The 18,144-nt window shown below is 35.9% G+C and overlaps 1 protein-coding gene across 2 annotated transcripts; it reads right to left on the reverse strand.

Moving 5' to 3' along the window:
- Positions 1-5,614: 5,614 nt before the first annotated feature.
- Positions 5,615-18,082, reverse strand: LOC110467235 (glucosamine 6-phosphate N-acetyltransferase-like). Of its 2 annotated transcripts, none has more exons than XM_021524262.1 (6): positions 17,969-18,082; positions 11,923-12,079; positions 10,566-10,628; positions 8,715-8,845; positions 8,120-8,181; positions 5,615-7,440 (listed from the first exon to the last, which is right to left on the reverse strand). In XM_021524262.1, exons 1-6 carry the CDS (start codon positions 17,984-17,986, stop codon positions 7,290-7,292), a joined length of 582 nt encoding a protein of 193 aa, XP_021379937.1. In that variant the 5' UTR covers positions 17,987-18,082; the 3' UTR covers positions 5,615-7,289. The 2 variants fall into 2 exon arrangements, with proteins under 2 accessions (XP_021379937.1, XP_021379938.1); XM_021524263.1 differs by lacking the exon at positions 17,969-18,082 and adding an exon at positions 12,958-13,128.
- Positions 18,083-18,144: the final 62 nt, after the last annotated feature.

The following is an 18,144-nucleotide window of genomic DNA, read 5'->3' on the forward strand; positions in this document are numbered from 1 at the left end:
ACATCACAACACCATAAGTCTGCGTTTACAACACATTACTACATGTCTTGATTTACAATACAACACCACAAGTCTGTGTTTACAACACAACACCACAAGTCGGTGTTTACAATACAACACTACTTGTCTGGATTTACAATACAACACTACATGTCTGGATTTACAACACAACACTACAAGTCTGTGTTTACAAAACAAAACTACAAGTCTGTGTTTACAACACAACATTTCCAGTCTGTGTTTACAATACAACACTACAAGTCTGGGTTTACAAAACAACACTCGATTCTGTTTACAACGCAACGCTTCCAGTCTGTGTTTACAATACAACACGACACTAGACAGACTAGAAGTCTGTGTTTATAACACAACACTACAAGGCTTTGTTTACAAAACAACACTAAATGTCTGTGTTTACAATACAACACTAAATGTCTGTGTTTACAATACAACACAACATTAGGCACACTAGAAATCTGTTTACAACACAACACTACCAGTCTGTTTACAAAACAACACTACAAGTCTGTGTTTACAACACAACACTTCCAGTATGTGTTTACAATACAACACTACAAGTCTGGTTTTACAAAACAACACTCGATTCTGTTTACAACACAACACTTCCAGTCTGTGTTTACAATACAACACGACACTAGACACACTAGAAGTCTGTGTTTATAACACAACACTACAAGTCTTTGTTTACAAAACAACACTAAATTTCTGTGTTTACAATACAACACTAAATGTCTGTGTTTACAATACAACACAACATTAGGCACACTAGAAATCTGTTTACAACACAACACTACCAGTCTGTTTACAAAACAACACTACAAGTCTGTGTTTACAACACAACACTTCCAGTCTGTGTTTACAATACAACACAACACTAGACACACTAGAAGTCTGTTTACAACACAACACTACCAGTCTTTGTTTACAAAACAACACTACAAGTCTGTGTTTACAACACAATACTTCCAGTCTGTGTTTACAATACAACAACACTAGACACACTAGAAGTCTGTGTTTACAATACAACACAACACTAGAAACACTACAAGTCTGTGTTTACAACACAACACTACCAGTCTTTGTTCACAGAGTAAGACAACACTTTCTTTAGTAACTTGGTACTTTATTAACTTGCATGCTCTGTTTATCATGACATCTGTTACATAGTATATTACTCGTACAGAAATACATCTAACCTGCTGATCTAATGTCAAAAGAACATAGTTTTTCCTACCATGGAACCTTTAACCTTGGTTCAACTACACTAGTGTACTGCTGCAATCAGTGCTATTTTGTGAGAGACATTAATTTGATTAGGCAGTATTTAGGATTCCTGACCCACTGTAGGCAAAACACTAGAGAACTTAATTGTAGTTTTTCGTATCTACAGTGACCTCCCCTTAATCTCCTGTTGGATACATCTGTAGAGCACCTGGTCTCAAGTACTACCTAGTACGGGGATCCTTAACATTTGGTCTACAGAGTACAAACCCCGGTGTGCTTATAATGGTTAACACAACACAAATTCTCACTGAATATAACTGATTGCATGTACAATATGTACCTAGAAAGCCCTCTCAAGAATGAATGTACAAAGTTCCATACCCTATTTACATCAGTTATTATATAGATCTTCTAATATATATTGAATCAATTTTAAACGTTATTTCCTACAAGCATGTTCTACATGTGCCCCACATGCAGGTGATATAAAGATCATTCTTATCATGACACATATCCCATACTTGTTGATCTACTCCAAATCAGACTGTTGTACATATATATGAGGTACACTCAGTTTATGGGACTAAAAATGTAATTAATTCTATGTTTCATATCAAATTCTCTATGCACCTCTTACTATAGTCAAATTGTTTAAAGCATAATTTGCATCAATATTTTCAATTATTGAAACGAAATTTGATGTTTGATTGGAATTCTTGGATTCATGTGTAATAATACTGAATGTAAATGAATATATCTAATTTCAATTGAAATAAGACTCATTGATTGGAGCCATTATCACTATCTTCGATAATGCTTATTGTACGTTCTTGTGCACATAATGAAAGGCAAACAGATTGGATACAATAATTCTTTTACACAATAATGTCCTTTTGAATATTTGAGTACAACATCAAAACGATAAGCAATGACACAAATTAAGAGAAATTGAGACATGATTTTTCTAGAAAACAGAAACTGTGTGTACAAGGCAGATATGGCATGAACCAGGCGAATATAGAGTACTGTTTGGGTGGATATGGGTTGGTTCAGGATACAGCCTATGCAATGCTAGCTTTATTGCACATGCAAAACAACTCATATCACTGACAACTATATGATTAATATTGTATTTAACTAATAACAGAATATACATAAGTGTGTAAATGAATTAAAATTTAGGATATTTTTTAAAATATTAAATTTCATAAATAAACTTTAAGTCAGGGCATTCAAAATGAAAACATGCAATATAAAAATATTTTTAAATTATGACATTCTGGATGCACAGTTCTGAAATATTCATTAACAGTCTGTAAATTACAGGACTTTAAGACGCAAAAACAATCACTGTACCACTTGACTAGGGACCTGCCCCGTACTCATCACTGCTACAAGTCATTTGATAATCATCAATGGTTTTAAAATAAATATATTCTAGAATTTAATCAAGACAAAAAGACGTATCAACAAATTGATATAGACAAAATAATGTGTGTAGATCATATACAGTGTAAATAACTATAAATATCTTTGGTTGTGGAGATTCACTTAAGTAAACATAGACAATTATGCAAAACAAATTGCACATTTTTATTACATGAGCGAGATCCAATTCTATCATTTTATAAACAAATCAATAAAAAAGAAACCTATCTGTCATGAATAAATAAACCTAACAAATAGCTGGTTACAATAATATTGTACAATGTAATTGATAATAAGTTTAAAATAATAGTCAGTTTGTAAAAAGGTTTACACAATTAAACATACCTGGTAATTAATGCTTGTAATAATAAGGTTACAATATCAAGTTAGTTTACATTTAGTATTAAAATATATATATCTCCCAAAAAATATCTCAAAATAAACACATCAATATCCCAAACAATCTTGACCTATCGTAACAAACAGTCAGGATAAACAGACACCTTATAGTCTTGCATAACACGTAATTTTCATTGTGATTTTATTGTGTGATTTTAACAGTACATGTGTAGATGAAAATCAAAACATCTACTAAACTTTCTGCCAACTACTATGTACTTGTACTGGCCTGTCATGCCACACAATCTTAATACGGTCCCTTTGTGACAGTGAAAAAATAACACATGATCACATGAACCTGTTATTCAGCAATAACCAGTACAAAAAACCCTGATCATATCCCCAGTAGTGTGATTCCCGAGAGAAAAATAATAAACTAGATATTTTATCCAAGTAAAATACATAGCAATCAACTGTGAAGGGAGCTAAGATCTGACTCAGAGATATCCAGGTATTGGAGATATCAGTTCTAAAGGGAACTAAGATCAGACTTGGAGATATCTAGGTATTGGAGATATCAGCTCTGAAGGGAGCTAAGATCATATTTGGAGATATCCAGGTATTGGAGATATCAACTCTAAAGGGAGCTAAGATCTAATATGGAGATATCTGGGTATAGAAGATATCAGTTCTAAAGGGAGCTAAGACCTGACTTAGAGATATCTAGGTATTGGAGATATCAGTTCTAAAGGAAGCTAAGATCTGATATGGAGATATCTAGGTATTGGAGATATCAGCTCTAAAGGGAGCTAAAATCTGACTTGGAGATATCCAGGTAATAGAGTTATCAGTTCTAAATGGAGCTAAGATCTGATATGGAAATATCCAGGTATTGGAGACGTCAGCTCTGGGAGAGAGAAAATCTGATATTGAGATATCCAGGTATTTGAGATATTTGAGTCGGTGATTTTGACTTCATGCACAGTAAAATCCAATTTGCAACAGTATAATCACAATAGATGGCTGCAAATCTCAAAAAGCAGTGCTAAGCACGGTTATCCCAAACTTTAGTTATCAGAGCAATAAAGTGTGAGTGAAAGTAATGAAACATGTATTTGCTACAGAATAAATATAATAATAAATACACCAGTCTATGTGGGAAATAGTAATCTCACATAGGTTATATTAGCCTATAGAGCTTGCCTAAAACACTTATAATGAATTTGTCATGCCACAAATCCTCTTTTCTATTTATAATACACCAAGGTCTGATCAAATAAGAAAACACTCTTAGGTTATACAGCCTCATGCTAAACTTCGAAAAATTTCAATCTTAGGTTGAGAATTAGCTAATTTCCATTAGCTCACCTGTAGGTTGAGATTTTTTTCCCCATTAGATCACCCTTAGATTGAGAATTTCCATTACCCCACCTTTAGATTGAGAATTTCCATTAGCCCACCCTTAGGTTGAGAATTTCCATTAGCTTACCCCTAGGTTGAGAATTTCCATTAGCCCACCCTTAGGTTGAGAATTTCCATTAGCCCACCCTTAGGTTGAGAATTTCCTTTGGCTCACCCTTACATTAAGAATTTTAAATAACTCAACCATAGGTTGAGAATATCCATTAGCTCGCCCGTAGGTTGAGAATTTTTCCAATAGCCCACCCTTGGGTTGAGAATTTCCAATAGCTCACCCGTAGGTTGAGAATTTCCAATAGCTCACCCTTAGGTTGAGAATTTCCAATAGCTTACCCGTAGGTTGAGAATTTCCAATAGCTCACCCTTAGGTTGAGAATTTCCAATAGCTTACCCGTAGGTTGAGAATTTCCAATAGCTCACCCTTAGGTTGAGAATTTCCAATAGCTTACCCGTAGGTTGAGAATTTCCAATAGCTCACCCTTAGGTTGAGATTTACCAATAGCTCACCCGTAGGTTGAGAATTTCCATTAGCCGTCCCTTAGGTTGAGAATTTCCTTTGGCTCACCCTTACATTAAGAATTTTTCCAATAGTCCACCCTTACGTTGAGAATTTCCAATAGCTCACCCTTAGGTTAAGAATTTCCAATAGCTCACCCTTAGGTTGTGAATTTCCTTTGGCTCACCCTTGCATTTAAAATTTCCTTTGGCTCACCCTTAAATTAAGAATTTTAAATATCTCGCCCGTAGGTTGAGAATTTTTCCAATGGCCCACCCTTACGTTGAGAATTTCCAATAGCTTACCCGTAGGTTGAGAATTTTTCCAATAGTCCACCCTTACGTTGAGAATTTCCAATAGCTCACCCTTAGGTTGTGAATTTCCTTTGGCTCACCCTTACATTTAAAATTTCCTTTGGCTCACCCTTAAATTAAGAATTTTAAATAACTCACCCAGAGGTTGAGAATTTCCATTAGCCGTCCCTTAGGTTGAGAATTTCCAAAAGCTCAACCACATGTTGAGATTTTAATGCTTGCATCTCACAGAAGTGATATCCCTTTGCAATAGTTACCAGTACACACACTACTCTTTTCACCATTTTTTGCATAAGATTTTGATTTCTATCACTGGTGCATCTACCACTTGAAGACCTTAAATATGTAGCATTTCATTGCATCAAGTTGTTGAAAATACTTTTACATTCAAAGTTACAGAAATATCTGACCTTGCAAAACTTTACTATACACCACACAGTACTGGGTATTTCGAGATCGGGCTATGGACAACTTTAAGGTAACTCTAAAACACTTTTTACATGTAATATAATTGATTGTACTGTATTTGTAAATAAGATCCCTACATATTAACATATGGGGCACTACTGTAAACTGGGAAATTTTTGCTGCAACTGAATTTTCGCCCTTCATTATGAGTGCCAATTTATCATTACAGTGTGCATTTGTAAACAACATGATAGACATAGTAATTAAATGTGAAGGGTGTATTTGATACTGGGCAATAATTGATTTTACTATTGAAGGGCGCTAATTTGACTGGGCAAAACTTCCCGGTATACAGTATTAGAGGGTTTTTTCACAAAAACGATTCCTCATATTAATACTACCATAGTTACATAATACACAACAGAATCATAAAAAAGCAGGATTAACATGTAGGATAAAGGAAGAGTAAGCACTACTAAAAACTCTAAATGCAAACCAGTAGTAAAGGAAGTGTTGATCACATGTTATGTACAACCCTATATAGTTTATTGAACCTTAAAATGTCACACAAATTTAACACTACACAAATTTCATTATCTCATATGATTTGTCTATTTGTGCATATTTACGGACTAGGCAAGATATCATCTGAATATACACATTTTACACTATATAGCAACCAAAATATTCCTGTATAATAGAGATTTCAAAATGATTGGTTAGGGTACAAAAGACTGAAAAGCATATATTCATAACAATTAAAGCTGTGACAGGTGAGTGATGAATGAAATATAAATGAAAATGTGAAGCCGATCCTGTCATAAAGCTAGAAAAAGACCCGCAATTGAGTAGTAAACAAGAACAGCCTTGTAGCCATGTGATTCAGATGTTAAAACAGGGGTGTATAATTCCTCTGGACCAGTGCCCGGGGCTAATAGAGATGATGACATGAGATTTTGTGATTGAGGTCACACAAGAATAGTGTTTCTTTGGTTCACATCCTACAAAAATTCTTGTGGTTCAGATCATTTCAGATCATACAAGAATAGTGTTGTTGTGATACAGATCATACAAGAATAGTATTGTTGTGATACAGATCATACAAGAATGGTATTGTTGTGGTACAGATCATACAAGAATAGTATTGTTGTGGTAAAGATCAATGAAGAATAGTATTGTTGTGGTACAGATCAATGAAGAATAGTATTGTTGTGGTACAGATCAATGAAGAAAAGTATTGTTGTGGTACAGATCATACAAGAACAGTATTGTTGTGGTAAAGATCATACAAGAATAGTATTGTTGTGGTAAAGATCAATGAAGAATAGTATTGTTGTGGTAAATATCAATGAAAAATAGTAGTAGAGTTGTTGTCTATTTGTTATATTCTATCATATCTTACTTCCATTGTATGATAGACCACAAACTCCTGTCTATACATCTGAAGTTATTCTGACCAGAAACTCCCGTGTCTGTGTGTATATCAGGAATTTTCTGACCAGACACCCCATGTATACATCTGTAGTTTTTCTGACCAGTCACATCAACTATACCAGTCACCAGTAAATATCACAGACTGACCACATACAAGTAGTGAACCAGCAAATGAAATACAGCAGAAAGAGGATGTAGGCGGAGGACTAGTCATTGTAACGTCGACACATGTAGTTCTGCTTGTCCTCCGTCTTATATCCAAATTGGGAGTAGAAGGGAACCAGTTTGTCTAGGCACTCGAGGGACACCTTGTAGCAGCCCACCTTTTTACTCAGTATTGTCAACACATCCAGTATTCTGTAGAGAAAGGCCAACGTAGAATATAGCATCTGTATATCAATGAATGCATACATGTTAATATATCACAGGATATGTATATGTGATGATTCTTTATAGGTACACCAATAAATGCATGGTAATTATTGTTAAATAACATACAGGTTACACATTTATATTTCATGCTTATTCAGGAGAAGTCTTTTAAAAATTATTCAGATTTATTTATACAAGATATCCTATGAATTGAATAGAGTGAATTACTTACAACTTGAAGAGGTATCTACCCTTCGACCAGTATACTACATAAAATATTACATTTATTTTGTGTTGCCCAGTTGTCTCCCCTTCAATTTTGCTCGATTAAGTACAACTGGCCCAGTTGTCTGCCCCTACTGACAGTATACACTCTACTACATAAGATGGTTGATTACTTGTTACCCAGTTATCTCCCCTTATAAACAGTATACTAAATAATGAGATAGATTAAGTACATATTGCCTAGTTGTCTACCCTTACAAACAGTATACCACATAAGATGGTGGATTACTTAAATGTTTCCCAGTTGTCTGATGGATTAAGTACGTCTGGCCCAGTTGTCTCCCCACTTCTGATGAAATACCATATAAACTATGGATTACATACATATGGCCTAGTTGTCTGCCCTTACTAAAATTATACTACACAATATGGTACTTACAATTTTCCAAGTTGTCGTCCTCTATATTTATCATCTACAACTATATCTTCTATTCTCCCTCTCTGCAATAGAATAAACCCTGATAAACTGTCCTACTGTAACCAGCAATCATTAACATATTGTATACGATACCAGCTTGTTTTTGCTACTGCCATATCTGTGGTTTTCAACAAGAGGATAAGACTGCAGATATAATAGAAATTAAAACAGTATGCCAATAGAAGTCTTCATACATTCGAAAATACCCAAGCTTCCTTTACTTCCCTAAACAAAATCACCAGGCATTTCACTTGACATGAATATAATTAACACAGAGACAACTAACAAATGACTACATTACTTTTATTATTTCCAGTACTGACACGGCACATCATTTCAAACAGATATTTAGTGAGAACAATTTAGCTGGTCATCAGAGACAGTTTGAATGCTCTTGCATGACACATAAAATAATGATGAATGAGAATATCGACTTAAGAATTTAACTGAAACTTTTACCTTGATCTGAATGTGATATGATATCAATATTAAACATGTTCAAACTATTTCATTAAGAAAATATTTATCTCAAGCTCTCAGTAATGTTTAAACTCACAGCTGAACATTTATGTATAAACTTCTGTTCCTTGACGAGAGTTCCTGATGCTATAACTTGGCCGGTACTGGTGTCCTCTATCACAGTGATGTAATAACTGTCCAGACAGTCGTCCATACTCCTATAACGGGCTGACAACATAAACACATCATACAAGGCTGCAATAGGTATATTTAAAGCTATGACATTAGGGAGAGAGTTTACCAAATATGTTGTTTTACCAAAAATAGTAATTAAATAACAGGCGATAATATTGTAATTATCATAAGGAGATAATCAAAACATAACACAGAGATCACATGCAGATTACCCTACCCATAACTCTGTCATCTTGTCACGTGAGAGACGCTCGATACTGTTGATGACTGAACAGTTCGCCGGCCATGTTCATTTGAAAACGAATGCCTATGAAGACATTGCCAAAAGGAAAGGGTAGACAAGATAGAAAAGAAAAGAATAAGATTCCCAAATGTTGCAATGAGGGCAAAAGACGAATTTTGGTCTCTTCAATGTTCTCTACACAGAAGACACAGAAGAAAATATCCAATCTTGCAGGGGGGTCCATATTAGTCACCTCTTACGAAACACATGCAGACAGTGGGATATAACCGATCTGTTCCTGGTCTCTCCAATGTCCCCTAGGTAATCAGAAAGACACAGAAGAAACCAATACCTAATCAACAAGGAAGGGAGAGCGGGGTGGGGACCTGAAGTAAGTTGCATTTTAAAACATGCAGTGGAATACCACAATCAAGCAGGAACATTGCCCTCAGGAAGGTAACACAATGACTTGCCTGTTAATGCGACACTCAGAAGTGATGTAACTTAAAGAAGCTAAATTAAAGATAAATTGATTACTGGAACTATCTGCAGTACCATGTTATTGTCTACTCTGGATTTATGATTCCTACAGACCTCTTATCAGCTAAACAACTGTTTTGCATATACTTGCTTTAGTTACAAAAATGTATATCCACATGTTACTAAAACTGTCACCTATGGGTATTTGTATAGAAAATACCTACCATTTCTGTGATAATTAGCCATTTCAGTAACATAATGCATCTGTGACCTTTGACCTCATGACCTTGGAATTTTGTCACAATATAGCCTGCATAATTGACTATGATACTCTAATGTAAATGTGTATACAAAATACCTACTGTTTCCGAGATAATTAGCTATTTCAGTAACATAATTCATTCGTGACCTTTGACCACATGACCTCAAAAATTGGTCAAAAAAGTAGCTTTCATTAATGCCAACAACATTACAATGTATATGTGTATACAAAATACCTACCATTTTCGGGATAATTAGCCATTTCAGTAACATAATGTACCATCTACAGAAATCAAGGGCCATAACTCTGGTAAATATTAAAGGAACATTATGGCGTTTTGAAAGACACAAGTTCATTTGAGGTATAACATTTGTGTAAAGTTTCATCAAAATCCATGCATAAACCTAGGAGGAACAGGAGGTAAAAAAAAATGTCTTCAAACAGGCAGACGGACGGACATACAGACAGTGATTCCAGTATACCTCCCCCTCCCCCCCCCATAACTATATAGGTTGTAGAAATAACATCAGTCACCCTGATTGTTGCAGTGAGGCATCTTTTATTCAATGAATTTCTAAGGAAAGCAGCCTTATTTTGGCAAAATTGCTACAAGGTGTGAGACAATACTATTATGACGCTTTTACAATAATCCCTCTATGTCCCTGAAAGTACATGATGGCTTAATTTGGACAAAATAATCTTCAGACCTGTATGGGTCAAACCTCCTAGTACATACTAGATATAAACTTCATCTACAAACAGATGAATTATAACTTGGTATAACTTACCATCAAACTCTTCCCTGCTGATATCCCCCACAGTGGTAAGTTGGCTAAGTAGCTGTATGTATCCTGTGAAATAAATCAGATAGGTTTTGATGCACAGACAAGACAAATCAATCATTGTATTTTTATCTTGTAAATATGGGTTCTAATATATTTTCTTCTTATGTATCAGCATTTAGGTAAGACATAGGTACCAGAAACAGTGGATACTGGGTAGCCAATGCATGTCAATAGCTTTCACATCATTTTCATTTATCTCACTTTGTGGTATCATAACTAAATCTTCACCTGTATGGAGATCTTACCTCTATCAGAATCCTCCCTACATACAGGCCTCATCACTAGACCTCCCTTGGACTTGTGTGAAAATATCTACCTCTATCATAATTCTCCCTAAATAGAGGCCTCATCACTAGACCTCTCATGGACTTGTGTGAAAATATCTACCTCTATCATAATCCTCCCTACATAGAGGCATTATCACTAGACCTCCCCTGGACCTGTATGGAGATCTTCTCTCTATTAGAATCCTCCCTACATAGAGGCCTCATCACTAGACCTCCCCTGGAACTGTGTGGAGATCTTACCTCTATCATAATCCTCCCTACATACAGGTCTCATCACTAGACCTACCCTGGAACTGTGTGTAGATCTTACCTCTATCATAATCCTCCCTACATAGAGGCCTCATCACTAGACCTCCCCTGGACCTGTATGGAGATCTTACCTCTATTATAATCCTACATACATACAGGCCTCATCACTAGACCTCCCCTGGACTTGTGTGAAAATATCTACCTCTATCATAATCCTCCCTACATAAAGGCTTCATCACTAGACCTCCCCTGGAGCTGTGTGTAGATCTTACCTCTATCATAATCCTCCCTACATAGAGGCCTTATCACTAGACCTGCCCTGGAACTGTGTGGAGATCTTTCCTCTATCATTATTCTCCCCACACAGAGGCCTCATCACTAGACCTGCCCTGGAACTGTATGGAGATTTTACCTCTATCATTATTCTCCCCACACAGAGGCCTCATCACTAGACCTGCCCTGGAACTGTATGGAGATTTTACCTCTATCATTATTCTCCCCACACAGAGGCCTTATCACTAGACCTGCCCTGGAACTGTGTGTAGATCTTACCTCTATCATTATTCTCCCCACACAGAGGCCTCATCACTAGACCTGCCCTGGAACTGTGTGTAGATCTTGGCTCTATCCTTATTCTCCCCACACAGAGGCCTCATCACTAGACCTCCCCTGGAACTGTGTGGAGATCTTTCCTCTATCATTATTCTCCCCACACAGAGGCCTTATCACTAGACCTGCCCCTGGACCTGTGTAGAAACATTTACCATTATCATAATCCTCCCTACAGAGAGGCCTCATCAGCAGTCCCTCTCCTGGATTGGTGTGAGATATCTCTGGATTATATGTTGAACAGTGGTTTCCTTCAAAATCTATGTCGTGTAGTATACTTGGCTCATACAACGGTTTTTCTTTCACCCCATTCTAAAAGCAAACAAGTGTCTGAATATTATTGATATCATAATAGTAATATCATATTATAAGTAAAAGTTCATGTAACAATGACACTGTTTTCAAATACTGATCATAAAGTTATTCATCAACTTTAAATAATAACTCAACATTTATGACACTACCTATTACATGTACTTAATTGGTGTTATCTTTCCTCTAACAAGCATAAAACTTGAAAAGACTAAGTAACTACACACTATTTTTTTAATATAAACAACATTTGTCCTAACACAAAATTCTATACAGTCCTTTAAAACATGTACATGTAGATGTATAAAAATAGCATTTCCAGAGTGTAAAAGCAATGATAGACACCTTGTCAGAGTCTACCTTTAAAACAGTCCCACAAAATGAGAGTATCACACTTGATGTTTAAATATTGAATGCAATATATCTGTAATAAACATTTAAAAAATTGTGTGAAATCAAATTATAGAAATGATATTAAGGAAGGTCTTTCTTCAGACTCAAAACAAAATTCGGGGAATTACTTGAAAGAAAAAATCAGATAACAAAGCAAAATATATAGGAAGTTATGAAAGTCTGGGCAAGGTTATGCCTATATTGCCACAATCTAATTAAAATTATATCTTAACATCGCTCCCGTTTACATTGAATATCTCGTATCTTAAAAAACTCTAAAAATAACATTACTATGGATTCCGAGCCATGTCAGAATTAAAGGCAACAAATTTGTTGAAAGGAAACGGGAGCGATGTGAAGATATAATTTTAATTAGATTGATATTGACAATGGGACTCATGAGTTATTTTGAGACCAGTTGCATGACAACTTTTGTATTTAAAATTTTGTATTGTTAAGAAAAAGAAATTTGATATAGTACATACCGACATTTTGGTTTCCTGTTTGATATATTTTGACAAATATAAAATATCCAAACATGTACGGGCTGACACAGAGTTCAGATGTTTAGGTAGTAGATATTTACATGTTAATCCTCCATACTGAAGCTCACGTTTGACATGTATGCAAACAATGTGTATATTTACAAGACTACACCCTGACTTTAAATAAACAGTTGTAGGATGGTAAGTGTCAGCAAGTTCACCACTGAAATACTCCTTGTAAAACCAGCATTTAACAGGTACACCACAAACATTTTATAGTACACGGTGTACATACACTGGACCATATCATGACTGTAACATCAGTTAAAGTTTTATAGTACACAGTGTACATTCACTGGACCGTATCATCACTGTAACGTCAGTAAAAGTTTTATAGTACACAGTGTACATTCACTGGACCGTATCATCACTCTAACATCAGTTAAAGTCTTATAGTACTCGTTGTACATTCACTGGACCGTCTCATCACTCTAACATCAGTAGAAGTTTTATAGTACACAGCGTACATTCACTGGACCGTCTCATCACTCTAACATCAGTTAAAGTCTTATAGTACTCGTTGTACATTCACTGGACCGTATTATCACTGTAACATCAGTTAAAGTTTTATAGTACACAGAGTACATTCACTGGACCGCATCATCACTCTAACATCAGTAGAAGTTTTATAGTACACAGCGTACATTCACTGGACCGTATTATCACTGTAACATCAGTAAAAGATTTATAGTACAGTGTACATTCACTGGACCGTATCATCACTCTAACATCAGTTAAAGTCTTATAGTACACGTTGTACATTCACTGGACCGTATCATCACTGTAACATCAGTAAAAGTTTTATAGTACAGTGTACATTCACTGGACCGTATCATCACTCTAACATCAGTAAAAGTTTTATAGTACACAGTGTACATTCACTGGACCTAATCATCACTGTAACATCAGTAGAAGTTTTATAGTACACAGTGTACATTCACTGGACCGTATCATCACTCTAACATCAGTAAAAGTTTTATAGTACACAGTGTACATTCACTGGACCTAATCATTACTGTAACATCAGTAGAAGGTTTATAGTACACAGTGTACATTCACTGGACCGTATCATCACTGTAACATCAGTAAAAGTTTTATAGTACACAGTGTACATTCACTGGACCTAATCATCACTGTAACATCAGTAGAAGTTTTATAGTACACAGTGTACATTCACTGAACGGTATCATCACTCTAACATCAGTAAAGGTTTTATAGTACACAGTGTACATTCACTGGACCGTATCGTCACTGTAACATCAGTAATAGTTTTATAGTACACGATGTTCATTCACTGGACCGTATCATCACTCTAACATCAGTAGAAGTTTTATAGTACACAGTGTACATTCACTGGACCGTATCATCACTCTAACATCAGTAGAAGTTTTCTAGTACACAGTGTACATTCACTGGACCGTATCATCACTCTAACATCAGTAAAAAGTTTATAGTACACGGTGTACATTCACTGGACCGTATTATCACTCTAACATCAGTAGAAGTTTTATAGTACAGAGTGAACTGTCACTACACGGTATCATCACTCTAACATCAGTAAAAGTTTTATAGTACACGGTGTACATTCACTGGACCGTATCATCACTCTAACATCAGAAGAAGTTTCATAGTACACAGTGTACATTCACTGGACCGTATCATCACTGTAACATCAGTTAAAGTTTTATAGTACACAGTGTACATGCACTTAACCGTATCATCACTGTAACATCAGTAAAAGTTTTATAGTACAAGGTGTACATTCACTGGACCGTATCATCACTGTAACATCAGTAAAAGTTTTATAGTACACAGTGTACGTTCACTGGACCGTATCATCACTCTAACATCATTTAAAGTTTTATAGTACACAGTGTACATTCACTGGACCGTATCATCACTGTAACATCAGTTAAAGTTTTGTAGTACAAAGTGTACATTATTCACTGGACCGTATCATCACTGTAACATCAGTAGAAGTTTTATAGTACAGAGTGAACTGTCACTGGACGGTATCATCACTCTAACATCAGTAAAAGTTTTATAGTACACAGTGTACATTCACTGGACCGTATCATCACTCTTACAACATTAAAAGTTTTATAGTACACGGTGTACATTCACTGGACTGTATCATCACTCTAACAACAGGTAAAGTTTTATAGTACACAGTGTACATTCACCGGACCGTATCATCACTGTAACATCAGTAGAAGTTTTATAGTACAGAGTGAACTGTCACTGGACGGTATCATCACTCTAACATCAGGAAAAGTTTTATAGTACACAGTGTACATTCACCGGACCGTATCATCACTGTAACATCAGTAGAAGTTTTATAGTACACGGTGTACATTCACTGGACCGTATCATCACTGTTACATCAGTGAAAGTTTTATAGTACACAGTGTACATTCACTGGACTGTATCATCACTCTAACATCAGTAAAAGTTTTATAGTACAAGGTGTACATTCACTGGACCGTATCATCACTCTAACATCAGTAAAAGTTTATAGTTCACAGTGTACATTCACTGGACCGTATCATCACTGTTACAACATGAACAGTTTTGTAGAACAAGTCCACAGTATACTGTCACTGGACAATATCATTACTGTTACAGGGTATGTTGGTGTATTTGCCTTCTAGTGATAGCATGGATCTGATGCCAATTTTACAGTGCTGTCTAACTGAAATACCATGCATAAGCTTAAGGCACCTACCACATCGTTTTTGCCTGGTCACTTTCACTCAGGCGAACCAGTTTGTCATTACCGTACATGTTGAATGTTAAGAAGAAACTCAAAGTGTGGTACTGCCAAGCAAGGCACCAGGAAACAAAAGAAAGCCAGGAGTAGAAAGAAATCAAGCTCTCGGCAAATACATCTCACATATCTTTGACCTTCTAAGTGGGTATTACAGGTAAATTCCTCTCAATCACGTACACATGGGACACCATTCCATAGCCTGCTTGTGTATGGTACATATTAATATTCATGTCAGGTAAAAAATGTAGCAACTTCAAGCTTGTGAATGAATGTAGGCACATGATATGTACTCATGAGTCTGGTACACAAAACACATCTGTCCACATTCCATGCACTCGTATATGACCTCTTGAAGTCATCTGGTCTCAGGTCAGTGTGTTCCCACGAGTCAATCAATATATATATCTTTGTACATATATCGGAGTCTATATTTCTAAAGTACATGTGATTACACATTTCCGAGTGAAGTTACGATATCAGATGTTGACCTGTCATCATCACACAGGTGTATAACTATAATTACACTACGGCATTGAAATGCCTGATACGCAATAACAAATTTATGACACAAAAATATGATAAGAAAAACATGTGTATTACGAAGGTGAAGTTGAGAACTTTAAAATTGATGATTTATCTTCACTGTTGTTTTTAATTTAGTGTAACAGGAAAGGAGGAAAATTGCCGGGCCAGACTGGGGTTCGAACCAGGAGACCCTCCAAACTCTAGATGGACACTCTACCAATTGAGCTACCTGATAGCCGACAATCGACCCAGTCCAATTCCACTACATTACTCCCTCCTTTTTATAAGTCTTCATCCCCGAAGACAAAACTATTTACACTCCAGGTTAGGGTATCCCCTTGCCAAGCATACACCCAATGCTTGTAACAAGGGTTGGTCATAGCAGAGACGTACATATTACAGAGATAGGCAACTTGCACTTTGCCTTATGTTTGGTCACGGTAACCGGATGTCATATCGCGAGTCACAATTCACCTGCGCCATAGTGGATATAGTATGGTTTGTCGTGCAAAGTATTTTGAGTGTCATAAATATCATTTAAGGGTTAAACCTAAAAATACAGGTTAGAGGTTTGAAATCACTGATCCCGACTGCTGTCATCCGCCAGTGACTTCACTCGAAAGAAAATCAGATGTGTTTGTACCTTTGTAGGAGTAAACTGTAATCAATTAATCACCTACTGTGTACACATAAATATGTTGTGGCCACTTATATGTAAGTGTTGTTTTCTGTTCTTTAGACAATTTCAAATAAGTCTTCAGATATAAATTATTTGATAATATTTCTCACCAGCTTCTTAATATGATCAGGTCAGAATACTTGAAAAATTATAGTTGTTTAGCTCTGAAAATACAGTGTTTTCAAAATAAACGAGTGGAGATGGTGGCTTTGATATGCAAGGGTTATTTCTTTCATGCCAAAGGAAAACATAGCTACAGTATAATAGCTTCTTAATATGAGCTTGTTCCAATACTTGCAAAGTTTTCTTGTTCATTATATATTTTCAAAAATGTCCATATATTGTCATCAGGATCATTCTGCATCAACATGTGCTAGAATAGCTGTCAAAACAAACACTCAGAGAGCCGGTTCCATGTGACGTTGCAGCTGCAACCCACGTTAAGTCTCTTGGTGTATCTAATTTCCACTGCCTGAACAAAATGATCATGCATGTTTTTGCTAGATCTGCGCGAGTTAGTTGCCAATTTCTGTAATAATATATGTCTCTGGTCACAAGTACCACTGTAATAGGAGAGGAAAAAGGAACGGGCAGACCAGGGTTCGAAACAGGGGCCTTACCCACTATAGATAGATGCTTTACTTATGGAACTTTCTGGTCGTTGACACTCTGCCCAATCTAGTTACGCGACAATAGTTTACTCAAATTCTAAGGTTAATAACCTAATTCAGTAATTGCCCTGCCAAGTGAGTCAACAAGGTGTCACTTTCACATTACACAAGCAAAAGTGTTGAAATGTTACATTTTACAGAATAAGTATGCCATTTTTTTACCATAGATATGATAGACATGTATATATGTTTGTAAAAACAGAGTATTTAGAATAAAAATTGTAACCAAAATAGTACACATCTAATGTAAAATATAATCTACTCGTTAAATTGAGAATACTTATTAATGGATCACCAGTAGGTTACCTGATGTGAGTCGGACATTTCTGAGATCTTCCTGTACTTAACCTCCTTAGGTAGGCCTACCCGTTACGTTACACGTCAGTCAGTTCATTGATATTATACGACCCATGTTTCCAAAAATAGTTTTGTATATGTTGTCATTCGGGGTTACTCAGAAGCTTTTACATACGTTGTAATGC

The sequence above is a fragment of the Mizuhopecten yessoensis genome, unplaced genomic scaffold (genome assembly GCF_002113885.1).
Source record: "Mizuhopecten yessoensis strain PY_sf001 unplaced genomic scaffold, ASM211388v2 scaffold11167, whole genome shotgun sequence".
Lineage (NCBI taxonomy): Eukaryota > Metazoa > Mollusca > Bivalvia > Pectinida > Pectinidae > Mizuhopecten > Mizuhopecten yessoensis.